General features: G+C 33.0%; 1 protein-coding gene across 11 annotated transcripts in view; it reads right to left on the bottom strand.

Annotated features, from left to right (window-relative positions):
• The window catches only part of LOC121472083 (butyrophilin subfamily 1 member A1-like), a 78428-nt gene that overhangs the window by 30011 nt on the left and 33206 nt on the right, over positions 1-15211 (bottom strand). The window contains exon 6 of one of the 11 annotated variants that reach the window (XM_041723137.1): positions 5827-5901. The exons of the other annotated variants lie outside the window; for them this stretch is intronic. Coding sequence (XP_041579071.1) covers positions 5827-5901 — 75 coding nt within the window. The remainder of the gene's footprint in view (positions 1-5826; positions 5902-15211) is intronic. 11 annotated transcript variants of the gene reach the window in all.

The raw sequence follows: 15211 nt of genomic DNA, 5'->3' as shown, positions 1-15211 counted from the left end.
TGGAAGAGACATTAAAGAAGGCCCTTTGAGTGGGGAAAAAATAAAGAAGACCAAAAGCAAAAAAGACTGGAAAAGAACAGAGAACATCACCAAAAACATCAACTGTATAGCTAACACAGTGGCACTAAATTCATATCTATCAATAATCACTCTGAAGGTAAATGGACTCAATGCTCTAATCAAAAGGCATATAGCATCTTAATGGATAACCACACACACACACACACACACACACACACACATACACAATAATTGTCTATATGCTGTCTACAAGAAACTTACATTTTAGACCAAAAGACACCTGCAGATTGAAGGTGAGAGGACAGAAAACCATTGATCATGCTAATGGATGTTAAAAGATAGTTGGAGTAGTCATACTTATATCAGACAAACTAGATTTTGAAACAAAGACTGTAACAAGATGAAGAAGGGGTCTATCAATCAGGAAGATGTAACAGTTATAAATCTTTATGTCCCCAAATTGGAAGCACCCAAATATAAAAATGGATTAATAAACATAAATAAATACATTGATAATAATACAATAATAGTAGAGGACTTTAACATCCTACTTACAGCAACGGACAGATTATCTCAGCAGAAAATCAACAAGGAAACAATGGCTTTGAGTGACACACTAGACCAGGTGGACTAAAGAGCTATATTCAGAACATGTCATCCTAAAGCAGCAGAATACACATTCTTTTCGAGTGCACATGGAACATTCTCCAGAACAGATCATATACTGGGTCACAAATCAGATCTTAACTGCTGCAAAAAGATTGAGATCATTCCATGTATATTTTCAGACCACAACACTATGAAACTTGATGATAACCACAAGAAAAAATTTGGAATAACCACAAATACATGGAGGTTAAACAACATGTCAGTAAACAGTGAATGAGTCAACAGGAGATCAAGGAATAAATTTAAAAATACATACAAACAAATAAAACTGAAAAAATGATCATCCAAAAACTTTGGGATACAACAAAGGGTGTCCCAAGAAGGAAGTATGCAATGCAGGCTTACCTCAAGAAGCAAGAAAAGTCTCAAATACATAACCTAACTTCACACCTACAGGAGCTAGAAAAACAATAGCAAGTAAAACCTAAAGCCAGGAGAAGAAGGGAAATAATAATGATTAGAGCAAAAAATAAATGATAGAGAAACAAAAAAAAAAGGTAGAACAGATAAACGAAACTAAGAGCTGATTTTTTTGAGAGAATCATAGGCCAATATCCTGATGAACATGGATGCAAAATTCTTGACAAGATGGTAGTAAGTTGAGTCCAACAGTACATTTAAAATGGTTCACCATGACCAAGCAAAATTTATTTCTGGCCTCCATGCAGGGTTCAATATTTGTAAATCAATTCATAACATATACCACATTTATAAAGCTGGTGGCATCTTAATACCGGACTTCGATTTATATTACAAAACTGTAGTCATCAAGACAGTATAATACTGTCACAAAAACAGGCACATAGAAATGGAACAGAGCAGGAAACCCAAAAATGAAACCACAACTATATGGTCAACTTATCTTTGACAAAAGCAGAAAAAATATCCAATGGGAAAAAGTCTCTACAACAAATGATGTTACACAAAATCCGTAGCAGCGTGCAGAATAATGAAACTGAACCATGTTCTTACACCATACACAAATATAAATTCAAAATAGATGAAAGACCTAAGTATGAGAGAAGAAATCATCAAAATATTAAAGGAGAACACAGACATCAACCACTTTGATTAACCTGATTAAATTCTTACAAGACACATCTCTGGAGGCAAGGGAAACAAAAGCAAAAGTGAACTATGATAAAATGAACTCAAGATAAAAAGCTTTTGTGCAGTAAAGGAAATAGTCAACAAAACTAAAAGGCAGCCTATGGAATGGGAGAAGATACTTGCAAATGACATATCTGATAAAGGGTTTGTATGCAAAACATATAAAGAATTTATAACAACAACAACAACAACAACACACACACACACACACACACACACAGACTAATCCAGTTAAGAAATAGGCAGATGACAAGAATAGACATTTTCCCAAAGAAGGCCCTCAAATGGCTAACAGACACATAAAAAATGCTCAACATCACTCATCATCAGGGAAATGCAAATCAAAACTACAATGAGATAACACCTCACACCTCTATGAATGGCTAAATTAACAACACAAGAAACAACAGGTATTGGTGAGGATGCAGAAAAAGGGAACCCTCTTGCACTGTTGGTAGGAATGCAAACTGGTGTAGCCACTTTGGAGAACAGTATGGAAGTTTCTCAAAAAGTTAAATATAGAGATACCCTAAGACCCGTCAATTGCAGTACCAAGTATTTATCCAAAGGACAAAAGCAGTAATTTGAAGGGGCATATGAACTCCACTGTTTCTATCAGTAATGCCCACAATAGCCAAAATATGGAAAGCACCCAGATGTCCATCAATAGATGAATGGATAAAGAAGTGGCATATATATATCCAATGCAATACTACTCAGGCATCAAGAAGAATGAAATCTTACCCTTTGCAATGACATGGATGGAACTAGAGGGTATTATGCTAAGGGAAATAAGTCAGAGAACAATTATGATTTCATTCATATGTGGAATTTAAGAAACAAAGTAGATGAACATAGGAAAGGGAGGGAAAAATAAGATGAAATCAGAGAGGAATACAAACCATAAGAGACTCTAAACTATAGGAAAGAAACTGAGGGTTGCTATAGGGAAGGAGGGTGGGAGTGTGGGGTAACTGGTTGATGAGCATTAGGGAGGGCACGTGATGTAATGAGCACTGGGTGTTATATGTGTTCTATGCAACTGATGAATCACTAAACTCTACCTCTGAAACTGTTAGTACATTATAGTTAATAATTGATTTTAAATTTAAAAATAAAAAAAAATAAATAAATTTAAAAATAATTAAAAATTAAAATAAAAAAGTTTTCATCATTCAGTTTGTAACTGAATTCATGTTCAACTAATATCCCAGTATTTAGTATGGAAACAAGAATCACCTTATGCATCATGATCTCTGTGCCACTTCTGCAGAGAAGACACATCTAATGGACTAAAGGAGGTAAACTGCCTGCTATATGGGCTAGAAAAAGAGATTTAGTATCTAATTGATAATTGTTAACCAATCATACTATTATAAATGCCTCTGCTCTCCCAATAATGATACAAAAGACCGACAAGGCATTCCAAGAAAAGAAAACTACAGACCAATATCCATTATGAATATTGGTGCAAATTCCTCAACAAAGTACTAAAACAAACCAAAATCAGCAACATACTAAAAGGATTATTCTGGATGATACAGTGGGAAGAACTCCCACCGGATTATAAGGATGGTTCAATATACAAAAGTTAGTGTAATACACAATATTAATAGAATGGAAGGGAAGAAAATAAACCCATGAACATCTCACTTGATGCAGAAAAAGTAAGAAAAAAATTAAAAAAAAATTCAACACGCTTTCATGACACTCAATAATCTAGGAATGAGGGTGACTTCCTTAACACAATTAAAGATATCTGTAAAAAATCTACTACTAACATTATACTCAGTGGTGAAAGACTACAAGGTTTTTTCTAAATTCCTGAACAAGACAAGGATGGCTGGTTTTGCCATTTATATTCAATATACTGAAAGTTCTAGCCAGAACATTAGATAAGAAAAGGGAATATAAGGCATCTGAATTGGAAAGAAAGAATAAATTATTTATTTTCACAGATGATATGTTCTTATAATAATAAACACTTGCAGGGGGGAAAAACAAATTCAGCAAAGTTGCAGGATATAAAGTCAACATGCAGAATTAGTTTCACTAATATATTAACAATGAGAAATTTAAAAGGAGATAAAGAAAACAATCCCATTTACAATAGCATCAAAAAGAATAAAATATTTTTTAAAAGATTGTATTTATTTGACAGAAAGAGAGAGAGAAAGAGAAAGCACACAAGCAGTCGGAACAGCAGGCAGAGGGAAAGGGAGAAGCAGGCTCCCCGCCTAACAGAGCCCAATGTGGGACTCGATCTCAGGACTCTGGGATCATGACCTGAGCCAAAGACAAGATGCTTAACAGATTGAGCCACTCAGCACCCCAAGAATAAAATAAATAAAACTTAACAAAAGACCTGTACAGTGAAAACTTCAAAATATTGTTGAAAAATCAAAGACATAAATAAATAGAAAGACATCCCAAGTTTACCAACTGGAAGGCTTAATATTTGTTAAGATTACAATAATACCCACTATATTCCACAAAGTCAATGCAATCCATACAATATTTAGGTGTTCTGTTTTGTTTTGTTTTGTTTTGTAAAGCAGAAAAGCATCCTAAAATTCATATGGCATCTCAAAATAACCAAAACAAAGAAGATCAAAACAGAAAAATTCATACTTCCTGTTCTCAAAACTTACTACAAAGTTACAGTAATCAAAACAGTGTGATATTGCCAAAAGGACAGATGTATGGACCAAGATATACGACAAATATATGAAACAAGAAAAGGAGTTCAGAAATCAATCAATCTTTATATATATGGTCAATTGATTGTTGACAAGGTAACATGGCCATTCACTGGGAAAAGGACAACCTTCTCAAGAATGATGCTAAGAAAACTGGATATTCATATGCAAAAGAGTGAAACTGAACCTTTGTCTTCTACCATACACAAAATTAACTCAAAATAGAGCAAGACATAAAAATAAGAGCTAATACCATATAACTTTTAGAAGAAAACATAGAGAAAGTTTTGCAACATTGTTTTGATAATAAATTATTGGACATGACAACAAAAACACAAACAACAAAATGAAAAAATAGATGAATTTGACTATATCAAAATTAAAAACTTTTGTGCATTTAAAGGAAACTATCAAAATTAGGTGAATGCTCTTTTGAGTAGGAATGTTATTATAGGCATAAAATTATTTTTGCAAGTACTTTTTAAAAACTAAAATGACCAAAAAATAATAATAATAAAAATAAATAAATAAATAAATAAATAAATAAATAAATAAATAAAATGACCAGTATAGTCAATGACAACCAGAAACACAAGAAATCAAGACCACATGAAAGAAGTGCAGTCACTTTGGACATTTGATAGCACCTTACAACAATAAACACATAACTACCTTTTGATCCAGGAATTCTGTTCCTAGAAATATGTCCCAAATAAATGAAAACATAAGTCCACATAAAAACTTGTGTACAAATATTCGTACTAATGTTGTCAGAATATCCAAAAAGTGAAAACAATTGAAATGTTCATAAACTGATGTCATATATCCATACAAGGAATATTATTTACCAATAAAAATAAATGAACATGGATAAAACTTGAAAGCGAAAGAAGCCCATCACAAACAACTGCATATTATATTGTTCCATTTATATGAAATATCCAGAGTAGGCAAATCCATAGAGACAAAGAGTAGATTAATGGTTGCCAAAAACTGGAAGAAGAGGAAAGTGGAAAGTGGCTACTCATAATTATGGTTTTTTTTCTTTTTGTGATGCTAAAAATATTCTAAAATTAAATGTGCACCCCACAATTAATATGTAACAACTTTAAATCCCCTATTTAAAATCCCTTTGCATGGAAATCTGGAGTTTCTTTTAATATTTCTGAAAGAAAATTGAGATAGACATTCCTTGTAATTCCAAATAACATAAAAGAGCAGTGATTAGATAAATAATACTATGGGCCCACAGTTTCTGACCCAGAAGAAGTAATTGTATTTGAAGGGGCATCCCTTAATAATAGTGTTTCTTGCATGTTTTCCTTACCTGTTAAAGTGCAGGAAAACTCTTTTGAAGGCAGCTGCATAATTAAATGAGCCACATCATTCTTAGGGCCAAGAACTATCAGATAATTAAAGAATCACAGCAATATTAAAAGTCTTAAAGAAGAGTGGGTAACATTTATTTATATCCAGCTTTGAATTTGATTAGAGAAGAATGAGAGGGTAGAAATCACTTGATCATAATTTGTTTATCATAAAATGTGCATTTCATCCTAATAACTCTGAGAAGAATTAATAACTAAAAGGAGAGGCATCACTCTGGTAGATTTTAAAACAGCTATAATTACAGAAGCAGAAAAGAATGAAGAGTCATACTTCTCTCCATATACCAAATAAATTATAATGATAAGTATAAAACAGTGAAGCCATGAGAAAAACCTTAAAGTGAATACAGGTGAATATATTTCTAATGCTTAAGCTTCCTAAAAATAATATCCAATAAACATTATAGCCAAAATTAACATACTCGACCAAACAGGAATATTTTACAATTCAAAAGCCATCATAAAGAAAATGAAAAAGCAAATGACAAGAATGGACAAAGCATTTTTTTTAAGATTTTAAAAAATTATTTATTCATGAAAGACACACAGAGAGAGGCAGAGACAGAGGCAGAGGGAGAAGGAGGGCTCCCTGTAGGGAGCCTGATGCAGGACTCCAGCCCAGAACCCCAGGATCATGACCTGAGCCAAAGGCAGACACTCTATCACTGAGCCACGCAAGTGCCCCTGGACAAAACATTTTGAAATATAAGAAAAACTAAACTCTAACTTCCTTCCAATGTTAATATTTGATTATGTTTAAGGTATCTAAAAATTAGTCACTGAATCAGATATCTGGGTACAAATTCAGCAAAAATAAATCTATCATTTACTGAATACATACTATATTTTAAATATTAGACATTGTGGTTTTTTTCTCATAATCATCCTTAATCCTCACAGCAGCCCTGGGATATAGGTGTTATTTATTCCCACTTTATAACTATAATTCAAAGGACTTATGTGACTTTCATTTAATTCATAAATATCTGGATATACTTAGAAATAAGGTTTATAATCTATCACTTAGGTACACTGACTCAGATAAATAATGAGTTAAGAAGTATAAGAGGGTCATAATCACACACAAACATGCAGACAGCAACTGTTTATCTTTCTGAAAGTACAATAAAGCAGGTTGCACTATGAAATATCATTTGTATGTCTACAATTATATTCATATCTGCATCTATACTATATATATACTATATATAGTGTATCTTCAGGGAAGATTCAGGGAAACATTTTAGCCACCATTGATGGAACTTTTCAGGAAGGAAAAACAGCAAACTCAATATAAAAATGTATAGACTTTAACCTAAAAATTCCATATGTATGACTGTATACTAAAAATTATATAGTTTTATAGATAAGCTTTATGCACAAAATTGTTCCTCAGTACATTACTTTCAAATAATAATTTGGTAACAATCTAAATGTAATTTTACATATTACATGCACATGCAAAGACATGTTCATTTATACATAATATACACATAAATATGTAAATAAAAGTACACCAGAAGTATGTCTGTTTATATGTAAATATGTGTAGTTATTTTTGTGCCATATTATTTCCTTTTTGTCTATCTTGCATTTTTTAATCATTAACTTTTTTTTTTTTTAAGATTTTATTTATTTTTTCATGAGAGACACCCACAGAGAGAGAGGCAGAGACACAGGCAGAGGGAGAAGCAGGCTCCATGCAGGGAGCCCCTGGGTCTCCAGGATCACAGCCTGTGCCAAAAGTGGTGCTAAACCGCTGAGCCACCAGAACTGCCCTCATTTGCTTCTTCTTTATTTATTTATTTTTTTTGCTTCTTCTTTAAAACATAAGATAGAATGAACTTTGTGTAAGATTTTTAAATTTCTGAATAATAAAAAGTCCCCAGATTAAGATGTGGTAGAGAGGCAGGGCCACATTATCAAGAATTTATGGAAAAATATTGTCTATTTTCTTAGTCTAGCTAAAGATTTGTCAAATTTATTTTTTTTACAAAAAATAGCTTGTAGTTTCATTGATGTTTTCTGTTGTTTCTCTGGTTTCTGTATCAGCCCAACATATTATCTATCCTGGAGAATTTTCCTTGAGACTTGAGCATAATGTGTATTCTACTACTGCTAGATGGACTCCTCTTTATTTGTCTGCTAGGATAATTTATTCTACACTGTTGTCAAATTTGCTGTCTCCTTATGATTTCCTATGTGGATGATCTATCCATTCAAAAAAGTGGGGCACTGATGTTCCGTACAATTATTGTATTGCCATATATTTCTCTCTTTAGTTAATACATGTTTTGTATATTTAGGGGCTCTAATGTTGGAGCAGGTATTTTTTTAAAGTGCTATATTTTATTGGTAAATTGACCCTTTTTATCATAATAAATGACCTTCTTTGATAGTTTTGACTTAAAGTCTATTTTGACAGTTTTGACTTAAAGTTGATTTTGTATGGTATTTAGTCAGGCCTGTTCCGTTTTGCTTACAATTCTTATGGAATATATTCTCCCATTCTGTCACATTGAGCCTGTGTATAAAGTGAGTCTCCTGTAAGGAGCAGATAATTGAGTCTTACTATTTAAAAACTCCACTAGCCAATTTAATTTAGAGTCTTTTGATGCAAAATTTAATCTATTTACACTTAAAGTAATTATATATAGGTGAGAATTTATTTTTGGCACTTTGTTAATTGTTTTCAATTTCTTTTTTTCTTCTCTTTTTGTTTTCCTTCATAATACTGTGATTTTTTTTTGTAGTGGTATGCTTTCATTCCTTTCTCTAGTTTTATAGTTTGTGTATCTACTACAAGTTTTTTATTTGTGTTTACATAAATATGAAGCTGGCATAAAGCATCTTATGGATATAACAGTCTATTTTAAACTGTGAGCAACTTTTGATTGCGTTGGACAGCATTACACTTTTCCTCCTCCCCACACTATGTATTATTGATGTCACAGCTTACATCTTCTTATATCGTGTATCCATTAATAAATTATTATAGCTATTATTTCTAAAATACTTTTATCTTTTAAATTTCATACTAGGGTTGAAATTGATTATGATCAAATGTATGTACCACAATACAGTATTAGAATATATTGTATTTAATTATATACTTTTACCAGGGAGTTTTATACTTTCATGTGCTTTCATGCTGCTGATTAGTTTCCTTTCATTTCAGCTTGAAGAATTAGACATATAAGGCATCACTAGTGATGAAGAACCCCTTCTCTTGTTTATATGAGAATGTTTGTCTCTATTTTTGAAGTACAGATTTTCTGGGTATAATATTCTTGTTTGGCACTTTTTCAGTGTTTTGAACATATCTTACTCTCTCTAGATCTGTAAGATTTCTGCTGAGAAATCCACTCACACTCTTAATGGGGGCTCCTTTTTTTCATGGATCATTTTTCCTATGCTTTAAAAATTCTCTGTTTGTCTTTGACTTTTGATAATTTAATTATAATGCATACATTAAACTTATTTATATTCTTGAGGCTTCATGAACCTGGATGTCTATTTCCTTGTGTTTGTAAATATATCTTTAAATAGACTTTCTGCACTCTGTTTCTTTCTCTTCTTGTGGGAGTCTCATAACGCACATATGGATTCACTTGATTGATTCCCATAGTCCATTAGACTCTCTTCTCTCTTTTTCTCTTTTTGTTCCCGTGAGAGCATAATTTCAAATGACCTTTGTTTTTATTGGTTGTACATTCTGCTCATTCAAGTCTGTTTTCGAAAACCTCTAGTGAATTTTTCAATTTAGTTTTCATACTCTTCAGCTACAGTATTTCTATTTGTTTCTTTAAAAAAATTTCTTACTGCTGAATTTCCACTTTATTCATGTATTCTTTACCTGTTTTTGTTGAGTTGTCCATTTTGTTGTTCCACTGTAACTCACTGAGCTTCTTTAAGATTATTATTTTTGATTCTTTGTCAGACAATTTACAGATCTCCATTCTTTAGGGTTAGTTACCAGAGATTTGCTTTCTTCCTTTGATTGTGCCATGTTTTCTTGATTCTTCATGTTCCTCGAATGTTTGCTTTGTTGTCTGCATGTTTGAAAATGAAGCTACCTCTCCCAGTCTTTATGGACTGGTTTTGACTGAGAGATAATTTCACTGGTCTGCAGTGTTTGAGGCTGACCTTTTGGGGAGTGCACTCTACAACTATGGCCAATGACACCCTCCCTTCCTTCCTTCTTTGAAAACAAAAAAGCCCTCAGTCTTCCTCATCTCAATCAAACCAAACAGTGCCAGCTGTGGAAGAAAACTCACTCCTTTACTTTGTTGCTGCTGTCCGGCACTCAAAATGAGGCCAGATGGAAACCAAGTCCATGTAAAGTGGTCTGTGTTACTGGGGGTAAGTCCTCCTTCACTTCTCTCCTTGATGGAGGAAAAACCCAAGTTCTGCCTTTTTTCCCAATCCTACAAAGCAGTTCTTGCTGTAGGAGCATAGCCTCCCTTTTCCTTTGCTAGTAGCTGTGTGAAGTCACCAGACACTGCAGGTAATTTGGTGCTCCATGAGGCAAGAGAGAAATAAACTCCATAGGGGGCACATCTAAATGCTTACTTTCCTGCTCATATTTTGTTGAGGATTCTTGCTGATATCAATATTCAAATGTCTTTGTTTTGCTTTGGTATCAGAATAATGGTGGTCTCATAGAATGAGTTAGGAAATATTTGATCTTCAACGTTGAAGATTTTGTGAACTATTGGTTTTAGTTCTTTGTTAAATGTTGGATTGAGCTTGCCATTGAAACTATCTGGTCCAGGGGAGATTCATGGAGAGATGTTTAATGATTTTATTTGTGGGGAGATTTTTAATTACCAATGCAATCTCCTCAGTAGTTATGGGTCTATTTAGATTTTCTGTATCTCCATCATTCAGTCTTAGTATGTTGTGTGTTTCTAGGAATTTTGCATTTCATATAGGTTATCCAATTTGTGTACAATTGCTTCTAGTACTTTCTTATACTTTTAATCTCTATAAAATAATTAGAAGATCACACTTCCTTTCTGATTTTAGTTATTTGTGTCTTCCCCCCTTTTTAAAGTTAATTAAGTGAGAGACTTGTCAATTTTGTTAATTATTTTAGAGAATCAGTATTTGGGTTGATTTATTTTCCTTATTCTCTATTTTTTTTTTAAATCACTCGTCTTTATTATTTCCTTTTTCTGCTAGCTTTGGGTTTAGTTTGTTACTTTACCTAGTTCTTTTTTTTTTTTAATTTTTATTTATTTATGATAGTCACAGAGAGAGAGAGAGGCAGAGACACAGGCAGAGGGAGAAGCAGGCTCCATGCACCGGGAGCCCGACGTGGGATTCGATCCCGGGTCTCCAGGATCGCGCCCTGGGCCAAAGGCAGGCGCCAAACCGCTGCGCCACCCAGGGATCCCACTTTACCTAGTTCTTAAGGCATAAAATGAGGTTGTTAATTGGAATTCTTTCTTATTTTTTAGGTTAGGCATTTAAGGCTATAAATATTCCTATTAGCACTGCCTTTGCAGCCTCTGATACATCTTGCATGCCATATTTTCCTTCTCATTTGTCCATAGGTATATTCTAATTTATCTTGTGATTTATTATTTGACAGATCGGTTGTTTAAGAGCATGTTGTTTAATTCCCACATATTTGGGGATAATCTAATTTTCCTTCTGCTCTTGATTTCCAGATTCAGGCCATTGTGATAAAAAAAAAAAAAAACTTTGTATAATTTCAGTCCGTTAAAACTTATTAAGAATTGTAGTTTTTTTGTCTAACATATAATCTATCCTGAAGCATGTTTGATACACAATAAAAATGTGTATTCTCCTTTTGCTGAGTGGAATGCTATGTATATGTTTGTTAGATTCAATTGTATTTCAGTGCTGTTCAATACTTCTATTTCTTAGCGATAATCTGTCTAGTTCTATCCATTGTTAGTAGTTGGGTACTGAGATCTCCAACTATTATTGCAGAGCTATTTAATTCCTCTTTAAATGCTGCCAATATTTGCTTCATGTATTTTGAAGTACTGGTGTTGGGTGTATATGTTTATGATTGTTATATGTTCCTGGCTAATTGACTTTTTTGTCATTTCACAACATCATTCGTTATCTCGTAATAGTTTTTAATTTAAATTCTACTTTAATATTAGTATAGGCACCCCAGTTCTCTTTTGGTTGTTATTTACACTAAATACATTTTTTATTCTTTCACTTTCAATCTATTTGTGGCAGATGAGCTACTGAGTCCTTTCTGGACAATATAAAATTGGATTATTTTTCTCTTATTAATCTCTCAATCTATGATTTATTTTTTTTTAAAGATTTTATTTATTTATTCATGAGAACACACAGAGAGAATTGAGAGAGAGGCAGAGACACAGGCAGAGGGAGAAGCAGGCTCCATGCAGGGAGCCGACGTGGGACTCGATCCCAGGTCTCCAGGATCACGACCTGGGCTGAAGGCGGTGCTAAACCGCTCAGCCACCCAGGCTGCCCTCAATCTATGATTTAATTGGGGATTTTAACCTAGTTACACTTAACGTAATTACTGATAAGCAATGGATACATTAATCATTTGGTAATTTGTTCTCTGTATGTCTGAAAGCATTTTTGTCCCTTTTTTCCTCACTAATGCCTGCTTTTGTGTTTTGTAGATTTTTTTGTGATGTAATTTAATTTTCTTCTCATTTCTTTTTGTGTATTGCATATTGTGTGTGTGTATATATGCATTATATAGTATATATTTTATTATATATAAATATTATACATATAAATATTATAAATATATTTTATTATAAGTAAAGCATATGTATTTATTAATCATATTATAGATATATATTTTGGGAGGGATTACATCTGTCATAAAGATTACATATAACATTCCGAAGTTATAATAATATAATTTTGATTGATACCAACTTAAATTCAACTGAATCTAAAAATTCTTTTATACACCTCCATTGTTCTGTCCCCAGTTTATGTTATTAAAATTGTCACAAATTACCTCTTTATGTATTTTGGACTCATATAGATTTATAATAACTCTTTATGCATTTGTTTTTTTAAATGCTAGAGAAAATAACAAGTGGTATCACAAATCAAAATCACAATAATATTGTTTTTTTATATTTGCCCATTTATTTCCCTTTCTTGGTGATCTTTATAGCATTATATGGCTTTCAGTTCCCATCTAACATCCTTTTATTTCAACCTGAAGGAATATCTTCAGCATTTATTGTAGGACAGGCCTATTTTTAAGGTATGCTTCAGCTTATTTTCACCTGAGAATGTTAATTTCTCCTTTATTTTGAAGCTCAGTTTTTCTAGGTATAGTATTTTTGGCTGACAAGTTTTTCTCCCCATTCAGCACTTTATAGCTGCCTTCCCTTTCTGTCCTCCAAGGTCTTTGGAGAGAAATTGGCTAATAATTTTATTGAGCATCCCTTATATTTGAGGAGTCACTTCTCACTTGCTGTTTTCAAGACTCTGTCTTTATGTTTCAAAAGTTTGATTATACCATTTGCTGTGAATCACTTTTCATATATTTTTCTTGAAGGGTTCATTGAGCTTCTTGGATTTGTAGATCCACATATTTTATCAAATTTCAGAAATTTTCAGCCATTATTTATATAATCTCTCTTTCTTTCTCTCTCCTACTTCTTGGGCCTCCATCACACATATATTTGCCCTCTCTTGATAATATCCCACAAACCTCTTAGACTATATTCACTTTACTCCATTCTATATTCTTCTAACTCCTCAGACTCAACCTTTTCAACTATCCTATCTTCAGTTCACTGATTCTTTCCTCTGCCTACTCACACATGTTATTGAACATCTCTAATAGTTATTATATTTTTTAGTTCCAGAATTTCTATTTTGTTCTTTTCTATAATTTCTATTTCTGTATTATATTTTCATTTTGTTACTATATTGTCTTTCTGATTTCTTCTAGTTATTTGTCTGTGTTTTTATTCAGTTCTCTGTATATATTTAAGACAGTTTTGAATAACTTTGTTTGTAAACCTGATGTCTGTGTTTCCTCTGCTATGATCTGAAAATTTATTTTCTTCATCTGATGGTAATGTTTTCTTGTTATTTGTATGACTTTATTTTGTTGTTATTGTTGAAATTTGTACATTTGAAAAAGTAGCCCTCCCCCAGTCTTTCCTGAATCTTTCTGTACCAAGGAATTCCTTCACTGATTAGCTGGACATGATCTGAGCGTAGGGATGATACCAAGATGAAAGCTTAAGGTTTTCTCAGGTCTCTTTTTTTTTTTTTTTTTTTATTTTATTTTATTTTTTTAATTAACTTTTATTGGTGTTTAATTTACCAACATACAGAAAAACACCCAGTGCTCATCCCGTCAAGTGTCCACCTCAGTGCCCGTCACCCATTCCCCTCCAACACCCGCCCTCCTCCCCTTCCACCACCCCTAGTTCGTTTCCCCGAGTTAGGAGTCTTTATGTTCTGTCTCCCTTCAGGTCTCTTTTGAGCAGTGTCTTATGTTGCCCTTCATGTGTTTTTCTCAATTCTCTCATGTACCTGGGTACTTTTAAATTCCTTAACTTTCCAAAGAGTTTCCTCCCATGTCTCTCAGAGTCTGAGATTGTCTATTGTATGTCTCCACCTCTAATGACTTTCCAAAATGGTTTCTGGGTCTAGGCTCCTTACTACTTTCTTTAACAAATGCATTGCACTTTTTCATGTCTAAGATACAAATGAGATAAGACAGATATCAGCCCTGAAGGTAGCCCCTAGGCATCTCCTTTGCTCCCTCTGGTATAAGGAACGGAAGTGGGAGGTGTGCTGATAGTTCCCCTAAACCTTGGTAGAGGAGGGCAAAAGGCAAGTAAATATGCTACAAACTTTCTTATCATTTGAACATGCTTCAGTCTTAATTGGACATTCATCTGGTTACTGTAGATGTTTGACTATTTTCCAGAACACTTAAAAATTTATTCAGCCAATTTCTCTGTTTGGGTTTTCTTGAGGATCAAGAGAGCTTCATACTTGCATTTTGCTGGCATCATTCTTTCACTGTTATTTGTTAAAGTTTCTCAGTCATCTTTTGGTTGGTTAAATCTTATCCTCTACTAGAATCCTTAGGACTAATATCCTCCTTTCTTAAGTTTCCTGAAAAATATGCTTCAATTTTGTATTATTTTGAAAAATATACTACTGATAAAAGTTTTTTTTTTTTTTTGTGGTAGTCTTTCTTTTCTTCTGGGGATCCTAAAGATTTTTTAAATTTATCTTTAACCTTTGATATTAATACTAGAATTAGTTTTAGAATTAATTTTGCTGGGTCAATTTTTCTTTTACTTGAAA

Source organism: Vulpes lagopus, chromosome 1 (assembly GCF_018345385.1).
Source record: "Vulpes lagopus strain Blue_001 chromosome 1, ASM1834538v1, whole genome shotgun sequence".
Lineage (NCBI taxonomy): Eukaryota > Metazoa > Chordata > Mammalia > Carnivora > Canidae > Vulpes > Vulpes lagopus.
Note: the sequence above shows the minus strand (reverse complement) of the source record. Positions and strands in the feature narration are given on the sequence as shown.